The sequence below is a fragment of the Corvus moneduloides genome, chromosome 15 (genome assembly GCF_009650955.1).
Source record: "Corvus moneduloides isolate bCorMon1 chromosome 15, bCorMon1.pri, whole genome shotgun sequence".
Lineage (NCBI taxonomy): Eukaryota > Metazoa > Chordata > Aves > Passeriformes > Corvidae > Corvus > Corvus moneduloides.
The window spans coordinates 1,834,261-1,854,745 of record NC_045490.1 but is presented as its reverse complement, the minus strand read 5'-3'; the positions used below and the strand labels follow the sequence as shown (position 1 = coordinate 1,854,745).

At 61.5% G+C, this 20,485-nt stretch overlaps 1 protein-coding gene across 16 annotated transcripts in view; it reads left to right on the top strand.

The window, feature by feature from the left end:
* ABLIM3 (actin binding LIM protein family member 3) overlaps nt 1–19,902 on the top strand; it is a 46,395-nt gene extending 26,493 nt beyond the window's left edge. For 2 of the 16 annotated variants that reach the window (XM_032125075.1, XM_032125061.1), the window contains exons 2-23: nt 579–716; nt 2,881–3,064; nt 3,194–3,306; nt 5,205–5,331; nt 5,434–5,527; nt 8,566–8,653; nt 9,190–9,248; nt 9,479–9,550; nt 9,921–10,076; nt 10,928–10,957; nt 11,466–11,595; nt 12,372–12,470; nt 13,743–13,793; nt 14,976–15,110; nt 15,352–15,416; nt 15,741–15,888; nt 16,563–16,592; nt 17,011–17,069; nt 17,580–17,640; nt 17,838–17,845; nt 18,371–18,451; nt 18,728–19,902. In XM_032125075.1, coding sequence (XP_031980966.1) covers nt 579–716; nt 2,881–3,064; nt 3,194–3,306; nt 5,205–5,331; nt 5,434–5,527; nt 8,566–8,653; nt 9,190–9,248; nt 9,479–9,550; nt 9,921–10,076; nt 10,928–10,957; nt 11,466–11,595; nt 12,372–12,470; nt 13,743–13,793; nt 14,976–15,110; nt 15,352–15,416; nt 15,741–15,888; nt 16,563–16,592; nt 17,011–17,069; nt 17,580–17,640; nt 17,838–17,845; nt 18,371–18,451; nt 18,728–19,243 — 2,444 coding nt within the window. In that variant the 3' untranslated portion in view covers nt 19,244–19,902. Of the gene's footprint in view, nt 1–575; nt 717–2,880; nt 3,065–3,193; nt 3,307–5,204; nt 5,332–5,433; nt 5,528–8,565; nt 8,654–9,189; nt 9,249–9,478; nt 9,551–9,920; nt 10,077–10,927; nt 10,958–11,465; nt 11,596–12,371; nt 12,471–12,881; nt 12,965–13,742; nt 13,794–14,975; nt 15,111–15,351; nt 15,417–15,740; nt 15,889–16,562; nt 16,593–17,010; nt 17,070–17,579; nt 17,641–17,837; nt 17,846–18,370; nt 18,452–18,727 lie in introns of all 16 variants that reach the window. The other 14 variants (XR_004243221.1, XR_004243220.1, XM_032125074.1 and 11 more) reach the window with 14 other exon arrangements.
* The last annotated feature ends 583 nt before the right edge of the window (nt 19,903–20,485 follow it).

Genomic DNA, 20,485 nt, shown 5'->3' with positions numbered 1-20,485 from the left:
TGCTCCTGGCTGAGGAGGTGACAGTCCCACCAGGGCCAAGCACTCGGCTGCTGTGATGTTTGAAAGCTCCTTGACAAATGATTTCTTCCCCCAGTTCCTAAGCAAACAAGGAGGAGCTCCGAAAACACAACAGTTCCTTCCCGTGCTGCTGCCAACTCGGAGCTCGCTGGGCTGTCTCAGAGAGGGTCAGCAGCCACCAGGGCTGAGCAGAGCACTGGGGGCTGGTCCCTGCAGGGTCCTCCTGCACCTGCTATGGGGACAGGAGAGCATCTGGGGAGCTCTGGGATGATGCTGTGACCTCGTTGTCCATGCAGGGACAGGGAGCGGTGCCCAGGTGCTGACACTGCACAGAGCTTGGGACTGCAGACCAGGGAGCCTCTTTTGTGGGACAGGGAAATCCCAAATCCAGACAGGGCTGGGCTCCCATCTCAGAGTCATTGGGTGCTGTCCTTTGCCCTCAGTGCTGGCCTGATGTCCCCTGATGCCACAGCCACCGGACTGAGCTCAGTGCAGTGACACCCAAATCCTAACACACCCTTCCCCTCTCTCCCTCTGCCCTCCCTCCTTTCTGCCAGCAGTTCCCTATCAGCAAAACCCCTACACCCCTGGGAGCGGCTCCTCTGTCATCCAGTGCTACCGCTGTGGGGACACCTGCAAGGGCGAGGTCGTGCGTGTGCAGAGCAACCACTTCCACATCCGCTGCTTCACCTGCCAAGGTAGGATAAGGATGCCCAAAAAGCTGCTGCCAGGTTATCCCACAGCTCTGGGTGCCAAGCAAAAGGCTGGGGACACACCTACCAGGCCCACTGAGGTGTGGTCACACACCTAAAGGGGGCATGTGGTGTGGCACAGGGCAGGCAGTGCCCCTGGGTGGTGCCAGAGCCACTGAAGGGGTGGCCAATGTCACCACCCTGGAGCCCATCTGTGTCTGGGGGCATCACCGTGTCCTTCAGCTGCTCCCAAAGCAGGAGGAGGAGGAGGGGGAGGAGGCACTGCCAGCCTGGCTGAGGTGGGGAGATGCCCAGAGCAGCTCCTGATGGAGCTGGGGCTGGGTGACACATCCCTGCCACCTGCCTGTGGGATGCAGCTGGGACTTGGTGGCCCCCAGGGCTGGCAGGAGTGGAGCAGAGAGGTTGTTTGGGTCCTCCTGGAGCACCAGAGGAGAGCTGCAGGGCTGTAAAGCTCGTGGTGCGTGGCTGCTGCTGCTGAAGGGCTCCTCAGCACCTTTATTGGAGCAGCTGCTCTCAACCAGCTTCTGCAGGCTGCAGAATCTCCCGTTCCTGGGCTTTTTAAAGGCCTCTGGTCTCCCAAGCTCCCTGTGCTGAGCACAATCCCCACCCCCTTGGCCACACTGTGCTCCTCTCCAGGGAGCCGTGGGTTTGCTGGAGGTGACGCTTCCCTGGGCTGTCCCCACCCTGCTGCAGCCCCGTCTCCCCGCGGTGTGGGCAGCCCCGGATTTTTGGGAAGGGGGAGTGTCTCGGGATGCCCTCAGGGCTGACCTGCACCTGCAGGGCCCCGTGCTGAGCATGCTGCCCTTTCCCAGCTCGATCCTGCAGGAGCTGAGCATGCAGACAAAGAGCTCAGACAGCCGCTAGCTTCAAAGGGCCCGGGAGCCAGCAGGGAGAGCCTGGCAGCGCTCACTGCCCGATTTCCAAGTGAAAGGGAATAAATAATGAGAGGAAATCCTCCTGTCTCACCTTCCCTCGCAGCTCTCACCTCCTGCCACCTCTGGCTGGCTCCAGCCCCACTGCCTGTCCCTGACATGTCCCCGGGAGCTGGCACGGGAGTGAAGCCATGGGATGTGCTGTTCCCACAGCAAACAGGGCACAGAGCAGCCTCGTTTTTTCTTGTTTCTGCTTCCTGATGCTGTCCCCAAGCTGCTGGCCTGTCCCTTGTTGCTAACAGGATGTTTGGGACACCCAAATTCCCCCTGCTGGGTACCCCCAGCTGCAGGGAGCAGCTCAGCCAAGGGATGCTCCACAGGACAGGAGCTGCATCTCTGCCCCCGTGGGCCCTGCAGCAGCGGGTCCAGCTGTTCCCTGTCACCCTGAGCTGGCCCACAGGTGCAGGGACAGGACAGAGGGGGCTGAAGGACAAAGCAGAGACCGAGGTGGGCTGTGCCAGCGGGTGCTCAGTCGCTCTGTGGTCCCCTCTCCGCGCTGTCACCTTGCAGGACAGGGGATGGGCACCGTGCCCAGGCCCCAGGATCTCCCTGTGCCACTCCAGTGCCAGGCTCTGCTGCTCTCCAGATCTCTCTGTGGCTGGAGAAGCCGTAGGAGGGAGCTGATGCTGAGGCCGGGGCTGGCCACATCTGCTTGGATTCCTGTGATGGGCTGTGCACCACTCACACTTCCCACGGCAGGGCAGGAAGCGAGGCTGGGCTGGACACCTGTGGAAAAACAAGCAGACAGAGCTCCAAGCCCAAAATCCCGGGAGCCGTTCCCGTCAGGACACGGCTCCGTGTGCGGGGAGCTCATCAGAGGCAGGGCAGGGACGAGACCTCTCCCCAGCTGTCCCTAGGGCACTCCCAGCTCTTTGCTAGCCCTGTCCGCAGCTTCCTGACACCACGGGAATGCCAAGCGGAGGGGCTGAGCCCCAGCCGGGTGCGGCGGCTCCAGGAGGGGATGCCCAGGCCGTGCCAAGCCGTTCGTGCGCGGTGCGGCAGCGCTGCAGTGCAGGGGCTCTCTCCCGGCTATGGGATTCCCTGTGGGAGCGGCCCCATCCCACAGCCCAACACTGACATCTTGTGGTGCCGGGGGAGGCCCCAGAGCTCTGGTGGGAAGGGAAACCCTCGGAGATACCCGCAGGAAGCTGGAGAGGCGGCAGAGGTGGCTCAGGGACCCTGGACCTGCCGTGACGGGTCCGTGTCCTTTTCCCCAGTGTGTGGCTGCGACCTGGCCCAGTCGGGTTTCTTCTTTAAGAACCAGGAGTACATCTGCACCCACGACTACCAGCAGCTCTACGGGACCCGCTGTGACAGCTGTGGGGACTTCATCACCGGCGAGGTCATCTCTGCCCTGGGCAGGACCTACCACCCCAAGTGCTTTGTCTGCAGCACCTGCAGGTGAGTGGAGGTTGTCACCAAGGGTTTGTGACCTCCTGGAGAAGCCCTTGCCCGGAGCCCCTGTGCTCCCTGCTGGCCCCAGGGAAGGAGATGAGCAGCTGACCCCTCCCCACCTCTTCTTGGCCGCAGGAAGCCGTTCCCCATCGGAGACAAGGTCACGTTCAGCGGGAAGGACTGCGTCTGCCAGAACTGCTCCCACTCCCTCCTCAGCACCAAGCCCATCAAGATCCACGGGCCCAGCCGTAAGTTGACTGCTGTCCTGGGATGGATGCTAAGAGAGGGACCATGAGCCCCTGGAGAGGGTGACAGGACAGGCTTTGGGGCCACTGTGCAGCCCTGCAGAGCCACGGGTGTCACAGAGGTGTGGAAGGAGGGACGGGGCAGTGCTGCGGCTCCACCCAGGATTGCAGCTCACCGCTGGTTTCGGAACTCCCCCGGCCTGTTTGTGACCTTGGCAGGGTCACCACCCTGGCAGGTGCTGTCTGAGCTCATGGGGACGTTCTGGAGCTGGGTTTGCTCGGAGCAGCAACCCTGGGAATACTCCTGGGACTGTCCCAGCGCTGGCGTTCCTCAGTGTGTCTGCAAGCACTGAAAGGCTTTTCATGCTCATCCCCTGGGGAACCCCTAGAACTCAGCTGGAGCGATGGGCAAGCTCTTTTGGGTGGGTTTGGCCTTGCTTTAGACCCCAGGTTGCTGGGACCTTCCCTTCCTGCCATGCTCAGCAAGCCCTGGAGGTCAGTGCCAAGACCAGAGCCAGGACTCAGTGTCACCCCTGGTCCTTGTCACCCATGGTCCTTGTCACCCAGTCACCACGGTGGCACTTCTGGTGGCAGCTCAGGTGCCGATGGGCCCCACTGCGAGCCCCCCAAGCTGCCTCCTTCCCCCCAGCCCTCAATGGAGGGGACGTGGCAGGGTTGGAATGAGCCCAGGGACAGGAATTCCTCCTCCATGGGCTCCCAGAGCTGCCCAGAGCCAGGCTCTGCCTCCCTCCCGCCTTCCTCTCCCTCCCCATCCCCTTCCCGGCCCTGGAGCGGGGTCACCCGAGGACACCATGCCTTATTCATGGCAGCTGCAGGCAGACGGAGCCTGCCCCTCCCGCACGTGTCCCTCGCAGTCCCGGTGGCCCTGGCAGTGCCACCAGCAGGGTGGCAGGGGAGCTGTGCGGGCTGCTGGTGCATTCCATAGGGAAGGCATCTCTGGAAGGAGGGTGCCGAGCCTCTTCCTGCAGCCCCAGCCCTGCAGGACCTGAAGCAGGGAACAGATCCTGCTTTTTTCCAGGGGTCAGAAATCTTCTCCCATTGGTCCGACAGGCAGGGATTTGGCACGGGGCAGCCTGGGAGGGGCCTGTCTGCTCCTGCTTCCCCCTGGCAGGGAGGGGGTTAAGGAAAACCCCCCTTCAGGCAGACCTGCTGCCCAGGGGGAGGTGAGGACAAGGAGGAGCCAAGGTCAGGGGTCCGAGGCCCATGTGCTTCCTGCTCACAGCCCTGATGGGAGCCAGGGGAAGCAGGGGAGGAAGGGAGGCCGGTAAATAGCGCAGCGGGGCCGGACGTGGCTGCCGGACAGCACAGCCCTTCCTCTGCCGGACACTTCCCACCCTTGGGGACCTGCCAGGGCAGCGTGGCCCCCTCAGCCCATCACAGAATCACAGAATGAACCAGGTTGGAGAAGACCTTTGAGATCATCAAGTCCAACCTGTGACCCAACACCCCCTCATCAATTAAACCACAGCACTGAGAGCCTGTCCAGGGTTTTTTTGAAACACATCCAGGGACGGTGATTCCACGGCCTCCCTGGGCAGAGGATTCCAGTGCCCAATCACTCTTTCTGTGAGGAATTTTTTCCAACTGGCCCTGGCTCAAACTCATCACCCTGAGGGAGACCCCACTCTGTGCCAGCAGTACCTCAGAGGTCCCAGCTGTCCTCCTGGTTCCTGTGCTGGGGACAAGCAGAGGTGACAGATTTCCATAATGAAATGATCCCCACGAGGCTGCCTCAGGAGCAGGGTGTAAGAAAAATCCCTGGAAAAGGCAGGGCGTGAGTGGAGTGCCAGGTCACACAGCCGGGGTGCCTTGGGGTGACCCAGCAGCTGTGGGTGTCCCTGCTGTGCTGCCGTGTCCCACATTCCCTCCTGTCCCCCCAGACTGCGCCGGCTGCAAGGAGGAGATCAAGCAGGGCCAGTCCCTGCTGGCCCTGGAGAAGCAGTGGCACGTCAGCTGCTTCAAGTGCCAAACGTGCGGCATCATCCTCACCGGCGAGTACATCAGCAAGTGAGTGCCACCGCCCCGCGACACTCCCGGGCTGTCCCCGCGGCTGGGCGGGTGGCGAGGGGCTCGCCTGCCGCTCACCCCCTCCTCTCCCTCTCTCCCAAGGGATGGCATCCCGTACTGCGAGTCCGACTACCACGCCCAGTTCGGCATCAAGTGCGAGACCTGTGACCGCTACATCAGCGGCCGTGTCCTGGAGGTGAGTCCCGGGGCTGAGCCGCCCCATCGTGGGCTCTGTGACAGGGACATGCCCTGGGGAGCTGTGGGAGGTGCCACCCTCCATCTCTGGGGGCCGTGGCTCGTGCTGCAGCAGCTCCGTCACAGCGTGACCACCTTCTCCAGAGGGTGGGAGAGGGGAAAACAACACCAGACCTTGGATAGCAGAGCTCGGGAAACACCCACAGTGCCCTGGGGGTGCTGGGACACGTCTGGAGGTGTGGGGACATCAGCCCTAAGCAGCCGCTGCCATGCCCGGCTCTGCTGTCCCCAGCACGCTCACCCCAGCCCTCCTCTGAGCGCATCCCCGTGCCGGCAGCCTCCTGTTGCCTTGGAAACGCATCCCGCACTGCTGCCCGCTGCCGAGCCGGGCTGAGGGGCTGCAGCACCCTCCCCGTGGGCAGCGGTGCCCGTGGAACACCCCTTGGCAGGGCAGAAACTGGAGCGGAGGGTCCCCTTCGCTGGGAGAGACTTTGCTGGGCAGGAGGAGCTGCTCTGGCAGGGCCCTGGAGGGATGCAGGGACTCCCCAGGGATCCCACCATGGATGCAGGTGGCTGTGGGACACGTTGGGGCTGCACAGCTGCTGAGAGCAGTGAGGGATGGTTTTGGGGAAGGACAAAAAGGTCCATCAGGGCTGGTCCTTCCCATCTCCTGGAAGGGATGTGTCCTCTCGTGTTTTCTCTTCTACCCCAGTGCTGGCAAGGAAAAAAAAAAGGTGCAGAAAATCCAGTCTGCGGGTAATTTAAAGGCTCAGGAGGCACAGACAGGGAAGCCTGGTGTGATTTTTAGATGGCACAGAGAAGCAGCAATGCTGGAATTGTGCTCTGTCACTCCTGAGATCTCCCCTTCACACGGCTGAGCAGGAGGGAAGGGCTCCCACACCTCTGCCAGCCCCAGGTCGCAGCTGCATCCTAAAATCAGAGGTCCCATGGCTCTGCAGGTGCTGTGGGCTATGGTGGCAGGGGCCGTGCGGGTCTCCAGCCTGCTGAGAGCTGTCCCTGGATGTCTCCAGCCTGTTCCACTCACAGCCCACCAAGGAGTGATCCCCCTCCCTGTTCCTGCCAGTCGGGCTGCCCTGGGAGCTCCAGCCTGTCCAAGGAAGCTGGAACAAATGGCCAGGAGGCTCCCAGCAGCTCTCCCCAGCCTGGGGGGCTGTGTGTCCCTGCTTTCTGCTGACTCCAGGCTCCTGCTGGGAGCACGAGCTCAGCCCTGCAGCAGCTGCCCCAGGCCGGAGCTCACTGGATCAGCAAATCCGAATGGAGCAGGACAAAGCCCTGACATCAACTCCCTGCTGCTGCTCCTCCCCTGGGCAGTCTGAGCCCCGTGCCAGGGTAGAGCATCCTCAGGCACCCACGGGTGTGAGCAGGGTGGTGTCACCCGGTGTGGGAGGGGGGACCTGGGATTCCTGTCATAAAATCGTGGAATGGGTTGGGTTGGAAGGGACCTTAAAGCTCATCTCATTCCAACCCCTCTGCCCACCTTCCACTGTCCCAGGTTGGTCCAAGCCCCGTCCAGCCTGACCTTGGACACTTCCAGGGATGGAAGCCTGAGCTCCCCACCCTCCCTGGGATGTGTTTGCTCCCAGCATTGAACCATCTGTGAATCCAGAGGCTTGAATTGTCCTCTCTGTCAGAGTGTGAAATGGAAAGGGCGCCTTTAAATAATTTTAGGCATTAAGGAGCCTCCTGGTGCTGTCCCAGTAGCCCCCAGGGCGTTCCCAACTGCTCCGAGCTGCCCAGCCAGGCTTGGATGATTAATGAGTCTTTAAGGGACCCAAGAGATAACGAGCAGGTCCCTTCCCTCACTGCTCCACCAGTATTCCAGTACAAGCTGGAATAATAACCAGAATGAAAGGAGCAAGGTTTGTGCATGGTTTGGAGGAGTTCTGGGTGTTCAGATGGTGGGTGGCTTTTGGAGAAGGTGTGTGGTGAAATGGAAGTTGGGAATGGGCTGGGACATTCCCAGGGAGCAGCCAGCCTCCCTCCACATGGACTGGTTTGGGTTGGCACAGGGCTGTCCCCTCCCTGCACTGCAAGGAAAGGAAGAGGGGTCCAAACTCTCCAAACTCATCCTCCTGCCCATCCTAAAACCTTCCGCTCATTTTTCGCATAAACTGGAGGGACTGGCTGCCATCTGCACCCAAGAACACTGAATTCCAGGTTGATTTTATGGGCAGCCCATGGGCAGGTTCTCAGTTGCAGCAAATTGCCCTCTTTTTTCAGCCCCCTCTACCACAACCCTCTCCTTTAAAAGCAAAAGCCTCGTCTTCCCTCTGCCACCTTCAATTATTCTCCCTCTTCTTTTGGTTTGTTATGGGTGTAAAAAGTTCTTTCGGGTTGAGCTGTGACAGCCCAGATTCCTCCTGCCCTGAGCTGGCTCCCAGTTCCCAGCCCAGCGGAGAGCCCATAACTGGAATGCTGACAGTCACTTTGAGGGGAGCAAGCTCCCAATTTCAGCTCTTAGCCCTGTCAAAAGAGCCAGAGGAGCAGTCCAGCTTCCTCTCAGCTGGGGAAGAGCCTGTTCCTAGCACTGAAATTGGAGCAGAAGAGGAGAAAAGTTCCTTTAGGGTCAGGAACTGGCAGTGATAGACAGGGAGGTCTTTGGGGTCCCTTTGCTGCTCCCCTGCTGTGACATCCAGGGCCAAATTTGCTGTTTCTGCTCAAATCTGTAGAGAAGGAACTGATGCAAAGCACGGCTGCAGAGGGCCTTGGCCATTCCCAGAGTGTCAGGGTTGCAGGGACACTGTCCCTGGTGGTTTGGGACCTCCTGGCTCTGCTTGCTGTTGAACATTCCAAGGAGAGCTGAAGGCTCCTGGTCTGACTCGTAGCCCAGCAGGTTGAAAACAGGGATGAAGCCATGTCTGGTTTTCTCCATGGGATATGGAGGTCTCCAAGGCCGCCCCAGACAGTTTGTTCACCGTGTCACTGTCTGCAGCAGCGAGGGCTGGCAGGGTCACCCAGGGACAGGGGCAGGTCCGTGTCCTGCCGTGCTCAGGGGCTGCTCTCTGCTCGCCCGCGCAGGCAGGAGGGAAGCACTACCACCCCACCTGTGCCAGATGTGTGCGCTGCCACCAGATGTTCACAGAGGGAGAGGAGATGTACCTGACAGGTAGGGCTGTGACCAGCGTGGCTGTGGGGGGTTCCTGCTGGGGGGAGTGGGGGGTTTGGTTCCTTATGGCACTTGGAGGGGTCTCTTTGTGCAGCAGTGCCGGAGATCCCCCTCTCCACTGCTCCCCAGACCCTGTGCTCTTCCAGAGCCCTGCAAAAATCACTTCTCTCCATGAAATCTTCCCTGCCACTGAACGGGGAACTTTTTGTCTCCCTGCACACCTGGGCACCGTCCAATTTCTGCTCATTCCAACCCAAAGGATGGAGGTGCTGGGATGCCCCAAGCTCAGTGTCACCCCAGTTTAACCAGCAGGAACTGGTTGGGTCACCCAAAATCCACCCAGCTGAGGTTTGGCCACTGCCCTCAGTGCTCCAGAGCTGTTCCATTCCTCATCCTGGACACGCAGTCTCCACTGCCCTGCACGTTCCCGGGGCACTGCTGCAGGTGGCAGGGACGTGGCAGGGGGACCCGGCTGACCCCTGGCAGGGGGGTGACCGTGTGTGGGGCTGAAACACTGTCCCTTTGCTGCCTTGCAGGCTCTGAAGTGTGGCACCCCATCTGCAAGCAGGCAGCCAGAGCAGAGAAGAAGCTGAAGGTAGGCAGCAGGGTGAGGGGCATCCCGAGAGGTGGCACGTCCCAGGTGACACTGTCCCCGGGTCCTTGCTGGGAGTGAACTGCCCAGACCTGGAGTGGCTGCCCACAGGATGATGGGTGGCTGTGGCTGAGGCTGTGAAAGTGAAATTCAGCCCCCAAACCAGCACTTTGCCTGCTCAGGGGTCCCTCCTTGCCATGCACTCACCTGCCCTCACCTCTCTGCCTCAACAGCACAGGAGGACGTCGGAAACCTCAATCTCCCCCCCTGGCTCCAGCATCGGCTCCCCAAACCGTGTCATCTGCGTAAGTCCAGCCCTGCCCCTCGCCCAGGGCCCCAGGGATGGGAACAGCAACTTCCCGTGCTGCTCTTCAGTGGGACAAGCCCAGAATTTGGGGACAGCACAGACAAACCCCCTTGTCCCGGCAGCACGCTGTGCCACCAGTGCCGTGGCACAGCTCAGGAGTGCTCAGAGGGGCACAGTCCTGCCCTCCCAGCTCCTCTGCCCTCCCCACTGCTGCCTCTCAGGCCTCTCCTCTTACCTGTCCCTGCTGCTGGGGTGACAGTGGGCTCTGTCTGCCCCGTGCTGGCTCCACACTGCGTGCTCCAGCCTCCCTTCCCTTCTCTCCTCCTCTTCCTTTCCGCCTCTCTGTCTCCGTCTCTCCCTCTCCCTAGGCTAAAGTGGATAATGAGATCCTTAATTACAAAGACCTGGCAGCTCTTCCCAAGATTAAAGCCATCTATGAAGTGCAGCGTCCTGACCTCATTTCCTACGAGCCCTATCACAGATACACGTCGGATGAGACGCTGGAGAGATATAGCTATGGGGAGGTACCGAGTGTCCAGAAACCCCGTGCTGGGATGCACAGGAACGGGGCCCAGTTTGGGGGAGAACAGTGTGGGGCTTTGCTCATCCCAGTGGGAATAGTGCAGGGAGGCAGGAATGGGGCAGGACCTCTCCCAGAGGCTTGGCAGGGTCTGGGGTGGAGGCGAGGTGATGCTGCTGCTGTAGAGTCAGAAAGAAACCAGTGACCTCAGGACATGTGCAAGGACAGACAGCGCTATGTGAGAGCAGTGATGGACAGGGAATTCACCCATCACCTCTGGAGCAGCTCTGGAGCAGCTCTGGAGCAGGGCTGCCCTGTTGGGTGCTGGCCCTGCAGCCCGGGAAGGGGCTTGGGCAGTGCATTTCTGGAAGTGTGATGAGGAGATGCTCAGGCAGCACACAGCACAGGACTGTCCTACCTGCCCAGCTGGGGCTGCTGGGTGAGTTCAGAGAGCCCATGGAAGAAGAAGGTCTGAGCAGCTCACAGAGATGGTCCTGCAAGAGCACTTGGCAGTAGCATCTCTTACATCCCCACCCCAAGGTTTTGTCACGAGCCTGGAGTCCTGCAGCCCACCCAGGAGCGTGGCCATGGCCCTCTGTGCCCTCCCCCCTCCACAGAGGTCTCTGAGAGGTGGCAGCTGCTGATTCCCCCTGCTGGTTCCTCTCCTGGCCAGGAGCTCCTGCCCAGCATCCTGCCCCAGTCCAGCTCCAGCTGTAGCCCCAGTCCCCCTCACTGCCCGGTGACATGGGGAAAATGAGCTGCTGTGGGACCCCAGTCTGTCACTGCTCCTCTTAACCATGTGCTGTCTCTCTCTCTCTCTCTTTTCCTCCTCACTTTGCCTCCTGCTGCCTCCAGTCCCTGGGGACCCTCTCCCCATACTCACAGGTAATGCCCCTGTGGGCACTGGGGGTCTGTCACCTGCTGCTGCCACACGATGTCCCTGTGCCCAGGGGCTCTGCTGATCATCCCCCTGAGCTGTGGCTGCCCCAGGGTGTGGGGTGACAGGGAGGACACTATCCAGGAGGATCCTGTCCTTCAGGCCCCAAAGAGAGCAGGGTGCAAGTCTTCCCTCCCAGAATGGCCCCAGGGCGCAGCTTCTGCCCCGTGGAGGGAGACACCCATAATTGGGAACAAGCACAGGGAAAGGGACAATCTCCAGGCAAAAAACCTCTGGCTGGACACTGTCACCTGGTGCCAAACCCTGGGATTTGCTGCCTGTGCCTTGGCAGGGGGGAGGCAGAGCAGGCTGGGGACCCCTCCAGCCTCAGAGGACACAGAGTGTCACACACAGAGCACAGAGCTCCCCCAGCTGCCCCAGGCATGAGACCCCCATCCGTGGGACACCTCCTGCCCCAGTCTAACCCCAGTCTCTCCACACCTTCCCCACCCCCAGGACATCTTCGAGAGCTTTGACACGCGGCAGAGACGAGCCTCCAGCCCCGGCTACATCGACTCCCCCACCTACAGCCGCCAGGGCATGTCCCCCACCATCCCCAGGTCCCCCCACCATTTCTATCGCTCAGGTGAGGATTTCAGCTGCAACCCCAGGCTGAGCTGAGCTCACAGCACCAAGCGGAGCGAGGATCACAAAAATGTCCCTGGGATTTCTGTGGTTTCTCCTCTGGAAAGGAGGCCTGGGGTGGCCCATGGTGGGAGCAGTGCCCAGCTCTGCACAGCCCCTGGTTCTCCAAACTCTTGCGAGCGGCAAGGAGAGGCCGAGAGGAATTTGCAGCTCAGGCATGAGCTGAGGCTCGTGGAGGATGGGGTGGCAGGCAGGTGATCTCCGGCTTTGGTGAAGACCCCTCAGCTGCGCTGGTGGCTCTGGGAGGGGTGTGCAGGCAGCACTTGTGCCCAGGCAGGTCCTTGCACACGCAGATGCGCATGCACGCACACCCCGGAGCATGGCAGGCGAGCAGAGCGTGCCTGGGCCGTGTCTCCTGTCCTCTGGAGCCGTGCAGGAAGGACTGGAACACTCTGAGGTCGCTGCGAGTCCCGCTGCACCTCAAGGGCTCCTCGCCGTCAGCCTCCGCAGCACGCTCGGCTTTCCTGGCAGCGCTGGGGCAGCGCTGCCCCGGGCCGGCCCCGCACTGGGGTTTCCTCTGCATCCCGTCCGCCTCCGGAGATGCGGGAAATCTCCCCCGCTCCATCACTGCCACTCCCGGGCCGCACGTCCCCGTCGCACCCCCCTGACACGGGCCGCCCCCGCTGTTCTAACACCGCTGCATTTAACACCCATTTTCTTCTGCCTCTTGTTCTCTCTCTCGGTCACTCACGGCTGCTTCTGCTCGGCCCCGCGTAGGCACCGAGAGCGGGCGCAGCTCCCCCTACTATAGCCAGTTAGATGTGAGGTCCTCCACTCCAACCTCATACCAAGCGCCCAAGCATTTCCACATCCCAGGTAGGCTCCGGAGCGCCCCGCTGCCGGGGGAGCGCCGTGTCCGTGGCATGCCCGCATGTGCCGTCCCCGCTGTGTCGCATGCGTAGCTCCGCCGCCTGCCTAGAGCCAGCTGGCAGCAGGATCTACCCCCGGTAGAGGCCATCCATAAACAGGACCTACGGCTTGAACCCTCCTCCTTCTCCCCCCGTCACCACCCGGAGGTCCCAGAGCCGCCCGGAGTCTGCTTGATCCTTGCGACATCCCTCTTCTTCCTCCTCCCCGCCCTCCCTCCACTCCCCACACGAAGATGAGTCCCCTGGTGAGAGCCTGTGCCCTCCCCTGCCTTCCCCCCAGGATCACCAGCCGGAGCGTGTGTGCCAGAGGCGTTTCCACACCCATCCGCTACAGATGACTATTTTATACTCCCCCTAGGGCCCGCCGCTCCCTCCCCCCAGAGTCTTCTGGGCTTGCCAGATGCCTGCTCCCCTTCTGCAGGGATTGCAGGGGGCCACCAGGTAAGGGCCACCACCCACTGCCGGCCACGCAGAGCCCACGGGGACGGGGACGGAGCGGGCAGCAAGGGAGAGTGGGTTGGGAAGCAGGCAGAGCTGCCCATCACCCCTCAGCGGGGTCAGAACCCCGCACCGTCCACTCAGCTGTTGGCATCTCCCCCTGCCCCAAAAGCGGCGCAGCCTCCCTGACGCATCTCTGATGCCCTGGGACAGCACCGTGAGGACACCCAGAGGCTCCCCCAGCTCCCCTCCCATCCCTGCCAGGGTCCGGCCCCCCTGCCCACCCTGCCCTGCCCTGCCCTGCCCTGCCGCTCGGTGGTTTATGGATGGCCCCCTCCCTGCTCCGCCTGCTCCAGGCTCCAGCTCGCTTTCCCTCCCGACTCGCTCTTTTCTCTCTCTGCTGCGGAAAGAGGCTTTGGCTGATGTTGGCTCGCCCCAGGTAGCTCGCAGGCGGTTCTTGCAGGTGCTGGCACCCCGAGAACCCGCCGCGGGTGCCTCGCTGCCGGCTGGCAGGCTGTGCCCGCCGCCCCGGTGCATGCTGTCGCTGGGTGCTCACTGCATGTCCTGTCACCGTGGGCAGCCGGGGCCGTGCTCCTGTGCCCGTGCCGCCGGCCCGGAGCCCTCCCGGGGCACTCGCGGGCCCGGAGGCGGTTGTGTGATGGAAATGTGGCGTGGGGGTGGTGGCTCCTGCAGGACCCGTGTCCTGTGCGCTCCCAGCACGCCCACACTGACCTCCCCTTCCCCCTTCTTTCTTCCCTTTCTCTCTCTCTTCTCCCACCAGCTGCTGGCGAGAGTAACATCTACAGGAAGCCCCCCATCTACAAGCGCCACGGTACGGTCTGGCTGCTGTGTCCCTGTCCCCGTGTCACCCCGGGAGGGGACCGGCGTGTTCAGGGGCTGGGTGGGAGGTGGGGCAGGCGCCAAGGTGGGACAGATGGACTGGGGGACAGATGTGGCTTTGGACCACGTCCCTGTTGCGAGGGGTGGCGCAAAGGCTGGTAGTGACACCGGGGGTAGCTGGGGGAGGGGGAGCAGGGTGATGGTGGGGTGGCAGAGGGGACAAGGGAGTCAGAGCAGCCTCAGAAAAGGGATGAAAAAGGCAACTGGCAGTTTCACATGCAGCCCTGGAGAAAAATCACAGCCCATGCTGGGTGGCTGTTCCAGGGTGAAACGGGGATGCCGCAGGATGGGGAGGGTGTTTGGTGGCTCTCGGTGTTTGGTGGCTCTCAGCGGGGCTGGCTTGCACTGTCCCCGCTTGCTTCTGCTCACGGAGGGACAGCAGCTCCCCCTGAGCAGTAACTGTGTCTCCTCTCTCTCCCCGGGCTCTCCCTTCCCTCCTGCCCCACTCCCACTGCCCGCTGCTGCCTGCTCCTGCTGCTGTAAGTACCTGCTGGGTCCCCCGCGCCTGCCGGAGGTGGTGGGGTGGCTCTGCCACCTCCTGTCCCTGGTGCTCCTTTCCCTGTGACTCTCCTGGTGCAGCAGAACTCCCCCCTGGGTTCCCCCATGTGCTGCTGAGGCTCTGCCCCCAGCCTGAGCGCTCTGTGTGTCCCTGCCATGAGGACCAAGCCCTGCCAGAGCCCCTCTGCTCCCCCCCCCTGCTGCCACCTTCCCCTGGCAGAACCCAGAGAGGCCTGTCCCTGCTGGGTCTGAACCTTCCTCTATCCCGTCTCTCACCTCCTGGTGACGGGACAGCACAGGGAGCTTGGTGGCCGTGGTGGGACAGGGATGAGCACGGTGCAGGAGCCAGCACTTGTGGTGCCGTGGGCTCTCAGCCGTTTGGGTCCCTTCCCAGCCACATCAGCGACAGCCCCTGCTTGTCGCTGTCCCCACCGCCTGCCTCAGCAGCCTTGTCTCAAGGAGGTGTCAGCAGCTGGAAGGCTGATTATTCCCAGCTCTGCTCTGTGCTGTCCTGGACACGAATCCCTGGCAGTCACTGGGGAGGGAAGAGGATTTGCCTTCATTTGGGGTGGATCCCTGCAGATCCTCACCTTGGCTCTGCCTGCTCCTTTTGCAGACAACCCCTCCGCAGCCACGAAAAGCAAAACCAGCGAGGACATCGCGCAGTCATCCAAGTACAGCCCTGCCTACTCCCCGGACCCCTACTACCACTCCGAGTCGGAGTACTGGTCCTTCCAAGGCTCACCCAAAGGTAACAAATGCCCCCGGGGTTGGGAGAACGGGAAGCACATTCCTGCCTCCAAATTATCTGGGAGGGAACCCCGCTCTGAGTTGGGTCTGGACACAAAAGTGGGGTTGGGCTGAGATACCTGCCAAGGTGACCCCAAAACACGAGTCTCTGGGATCCAATGTCCCCATGCAGTTGGGGACTGTCTCCTCCCTGCCTGTCCCCACTTCTGTCCCCATCTGACCCCTCACATGTCTCCTTGCAGCTCCCCGGGCCCGGAGGTTCTCGTCAGGTGGTGAAGAGGATGGGTACGACCGGGGCATGCACAAGGTGAGTGCCAGCCCTGCTGGGCACAGAGCCAGCACCAAACTGTCCCCAGTTGGCTCTGGGGAGGAGGCTCAGCCCAGCTCTGCCACCCGAGAAGGTGCCACCACCATCCCTGCTGCCCTCGGCCGTCTGTCCCCTCCTGGCCGCCCCCGGCATGGGCTCTGCCGGAGGGGGAGAGCATCCCCTTGCCGAGGCACCCCCACCCCAGCACCTCACCCTCAGGAGATGCCAGGCCCGTGCCAGGGGATGCTGTGCCCGTCCGTGATGTGCCAGAGAGGGCTGGGCAGGGAAAGGAAGAGTGCAAGGTGGCTTTTCCCCTCCTGCCAGATCCAGAGTGGCATCGGGAGGCTGATCCTGAGGGAGGAGATGAAGGCTCGCTCCAACTCCTACGCAGACCCCTGGACACCCCCTCGCAGCTCAGCCAGCAGCAGAGAGGCCCTGCACACCGCGGGCTACGAGGGCTCCCTCAACGGCTGTAAGGCTGTCCCTGTCCGTCCCTCTGTCCCACCCCACACAGCCACAGCCCCTCGGGAATTTTATGGGGTGGAGAGGGAAGATCAGGACAAGGGAAGGGGTGATGAGAGGTCCTGGGCATGGAGCTGGGCTCAGGAGGGCCTTTTCCTCTCTGGAGGGCTCCATCCATTCCCTGTGCCCCAGCTGGGATGGGGCATTGCCCGGTGGGTGTCTGGGCAGCCTGGAAGCGCCGTATGGAATGGCTGAAGGATCCCTTGGGAATGTGGCAGCACAGCCACGCCAGGCTTGCTGTGACCTGTTTTGGGCCCTCCTGGCACCCCAGACCTGCTGAGCGGCCCCAGGGCTCCCTCGCTGGCATTGCTCCTGTCACAGAGCCCCCAGGGCACCCAGCCCTGTCCTTGGGGCCACGGGGGGACTGGGGGGCACTTCAGAGCCTGGCAGCACAGGTGGCCCTGTCCATTCCATGCTCTCCTTCCTCATGGCACATCTGCCCTCACCGAGCTGTTTGGGGATGCTCAGGGAGCCCCTCCGAGGGCTGAGGGCTGGGAATGGGCAGTTCTGAGGACTGAGGGCTACTGGGAGCCCCAAGGAGGATCTGTGGGGCTGGGAACGGGCAGTTCTGCATGGCATGGGGTGCTTGGCCCTTCCTGACAGCCGGCTCTGCTCTCCTTGCAGCTCCCCGAACCCACTACCTGGCTGACAGCGGTGAGTGCGTGAGCTGGGCCCTCCCCAGCTGCTCCCCCGAGCCCGGGGGTCCAGAGCCCGAGCTGGGGGAGGTACTGGGACCAGGGAAGGGGGAAGGGAAACGAAGAAGGAGCCGTTGAAAGCCTAGGATAGGATAGAGCTGAACCAGGGCAGAGAGGATGAGTCGGGGAAACTGAGAGAGGAGAATGCGTTGCTCTGAAGGGTGAGGTGGGAGGGCTGCCACAGGAAAGGGATTTTGGGGAGAGGAGTATCAGCACGGGAGGAAGCCAGGCTGGAAATGAGCTGGAGGTGGAAGGAGACAGAGCTGGGTGACTGGAGCTGGGAGCACAGAGGTCGAGAGTGGCCCAGTGGGGGCTGTCCCGGGGGGTGAGGCTCATTCCTGCTTCTTCCCTGATGCCCCTTGGTGGCTTCTTTGCAGATCCCCTCATTTCTAAGTCGGCCTCCCTCCCTGCCTACAGGAGGAATGGGCTGCACAGGGTGAGTGCCTCCTGCTGCTGCCAGGCATTCCTCATTCTCCCAGGCATTCCTCATTCTCCCAGGCTCCTCCATGTCCCCAGTGCTCCCTTTCCATGACTGAGATGTCCTCCCCCTTCTCTGCATCCCTGCTGTCACTGTTATGCCAGTCCAAAATGACCCTTATTGGGGTCCAAAGTGCCCTGTCCAGGCAGCGCCTGCCCTGAAACTCCCACAGGGCGATTTTCAGAGGGGTGCTGGTGTTGCTTTCCAGCAGGCACACTTTAAATAATAAATAAATAAATAAATAAATAAATAAAGCTTTGCTTTATATCCTGGGCTCGGGATTGCTTGGGATCAGGAGTTCTGCTCCTGCCTCCGTGTGACCTGGGCTTGTCACTTCACCTCCTCGTGTCCCAGTTTCCCTGCTGGTGGGTGGGGACCTTGGTGTCCTCCCCTGGGGACCCGGGAGGAGCCGCTCAGTGTCTGGAGGAGCCTCCCCCTCACTCCTCCCTCTCTCCATCCCTCCCGCAGCCTCCCAGCGCGGAGCTTTTCCACTACGACAGCACCAATGCCGTCAACTGGGGGATGCGAGGTAAGGGGGGGCTGGGGACCCTGCAGGCATCCCGGGGGCGATGCTGTGGGGCTGCCAACCTCCCGCAGGCAGCTCTGGAAAGGGGGGGCTGGAGGGAGAATGGGGGGGATCCGGGCGGGGTCTCCGCAGCCTGTGGGGGAGGGTGGTGACAGCAGAGGGGACAGCGTGGCTCATGTCTCGCTTCTCTCTCTCCCCAGAGTACAAGGTAAGACCCTTCTGCTGCAAGGAGCGGCCTCCAGCCAGAGGTGGGAGTCCCAGGGATGTGTCCTTGTGTCCCCAGGCTCCTCAGGGGGAAGCTTTACCCTCTGCCTGCAGGCCCTGCACTCATCCCCTTGCATCCTTCACCTGACATCCTCCTCATCCCGGGACTGTGGGGGTCAGAGCAGAGTCCCCTCCCCTCCTGCCAGGTCCCAAGTGCTTGGCTGAGCAGGATTGTCCCCCAGGTGAGGAACAGAGCAGGGGGGTTGTGCTGGTGCTTTGCTGCTCACGCTCGTGCCTGGGTCGTTCCTGGTGTCGCAGAGTGAGCAGGTTGTTCCAGAGCCACCACGGAGATTCAGGGTGGATCAGAGTCACCCTGAGAGCAATTCCCACCTCTCTGTGTCCCACCCACAGCCCTGGAGTCAGCTGTGCCACCCAAACCCTGTTAAATACAGCAGGAGGCTTTGCCCTCGTCCCCAAGTGCGCCCCAGGTGTCTCGTGGCTGCCCCATGGTCTCCCTGTCCCCATGCAGATTTACCCCTACGAGCTGCTCCTGGTGAAGACGAGGGGGAGGAACCAGCTGCCCAAAGATGTGGACAGGACTCGGTTAGAGGTGAGAAGAGCCTTTTCCACTGGGGACAATCTCCTCAGGGCACAGAGGCACCTGATCCCGCAGGGTGGCCCTGGCAGGCAGCTTGTGGGGCTTGTGGCCGTGTGAGGAGCATCTCCACGTCTGCCCAGGAGCACACGAGTGTCAGGGCACTGTCACAGTGCTCCTGCTGCTCCCCTGGCCGGGCAGAGCTGTCCCCTGTGCCGTTGGCAGGGGCAGGAGGGAGGCAGTTCCCGAGGGAGCAGTGCTGGGGGTTGTGTCACCCCACTGTCCCAGCAGGCAGGGGATGCCCTCAGACCCCCAGCTTGGCCCTGGAAGGTGCCCAGCTCTGGCCCAGCCTCCCATGTCTCCTCAGAGGCACCTGTCCCAGGAGGAATTCTACCAGATCTTCGGGATGACCATGGCCGAGTTCGACCGCCTGGCGCTGTGGAAGAGGAACGAGCTGAAGAAGCAGGCCCGGCTGTTTTAAACGCAGTGCACTATAAATATATACATACCTATAAATATATACATAGAGAGATCTCTATATGGCAGCTCTGTATGATTCTCGGGGCTGTACGGGGCACAGGGGCCCTCTCTGCACCCCTGAGAGTGAATTGGAGTCTCGCAGATCATTGGATGCTCTGTGTTTCCTTTCCTTCTCCTGATTGCTGTATCGATTCCTGGGTTCTCCCCAGACTTGGTGTCTGTCACTGCTGCCCCACAGGGACACAAGGGCAGGGAGAGGATTTTCCTGCTGCAGCCACGGTGCCTGGGGCAGGCAGAGAGCAGGGTTTGGGATGGGAGGTGGGATAGGGGTGTCCCATCACCTTCTGCTCAGCTGGGCTGTGGATTAGGGGTGGAAAAGCCACTGGGCACAATGGCAGGAAAGCGGGATCTCACCGTAGGCTCCTTAAATCCCTCCCTGCCTTTACATGGCCAGGACTGGGGCACTTGAGGATCCGAAATGCAGAGCTTGGGGCAGCGGACAGAAGTGGTGGGGCCAAGGTGAGACCTGAGCCCCAATCTCTCCTGGCCTGGTGACTTTCCCTGCAAACCCTGGGGTGCTCCAGAGACAGTTTATCCTCCCAGGGTGCTGGAACAGCCACTTTCCATCCACAAACCCAGCCCTTCTTAAACGGAACAGCCAAAGGCACGTCCTGCCTTGGGCAGTTTCTTGCTGCTCTTCAGGTTTGTCCAGGGCTGAGTATTCCAGGATATTCCAGCTGGGAGCTGGGGGAGGGCCGGAGGAGAGGAGTGGGAGATGCAGGTCCCACTAGCTGCTGGACCTCTCCTGGCTTTTCCTGAATTCCCCATCGCAGCTGCCTGAGTGCCCAATGAATCCCTCTGGGAATGAAGGAAATTCCCTCCCCTGCAAACTCTACATATTTGTATCCCAAACTCTATGGGATAACTTCTTTTTTTGCTTATTTTTATTTTCATAAAACGAATAAGGTCGCTTCCACACAAACATCTTCTCTGGTGTCCGTGGTGCTCTGCTTTCCTATTTGCTCGTCCAGCAGGATTTTCAGGCATACAGCAGGACTGAACAGTCCCAAAAACAGGCCAGGGAACTGGGGGGTACCAGCAGGAGCTGAGGGGACAGCGAGGGATTTACCTTCACCGTGCCATGGGCCACGTTCTGGTCCCCCCTGGAACCGTCCTGTCCTGGTGTCCCCCATGGGGAGTGGATTCAATGCCCTCCCTGCCATCCAAATCTGCCCAGTTTGTTGCCCCAAAATCCATCAGCAGGTTCCCCTTGCAGGGGTTTGCCGGGGTGCAGAGGGCTCAGGGCAGGAGTTTTCCCATCAGCAGCAACTCCAGCTCTGGGAGCTTTATGCCAGCAAGGATAGGGCTGGGGGCTGAGGTGGGCATGGCAGCATTGCCCCGGGAATTGCTCTTGTGTGCTTTAGTGCAGCAGTAAATGAGACGGGTTTATTTATAATTATTTTCCTCATGTAAACCAGGCCTCCCTAAATCAAACTCAACTGTTTGTGGCTGTAGGAATCTTCCCTCTCCAGCAGCGGTTCCAGTGATGAAGCCTGGGGGATGTTATTA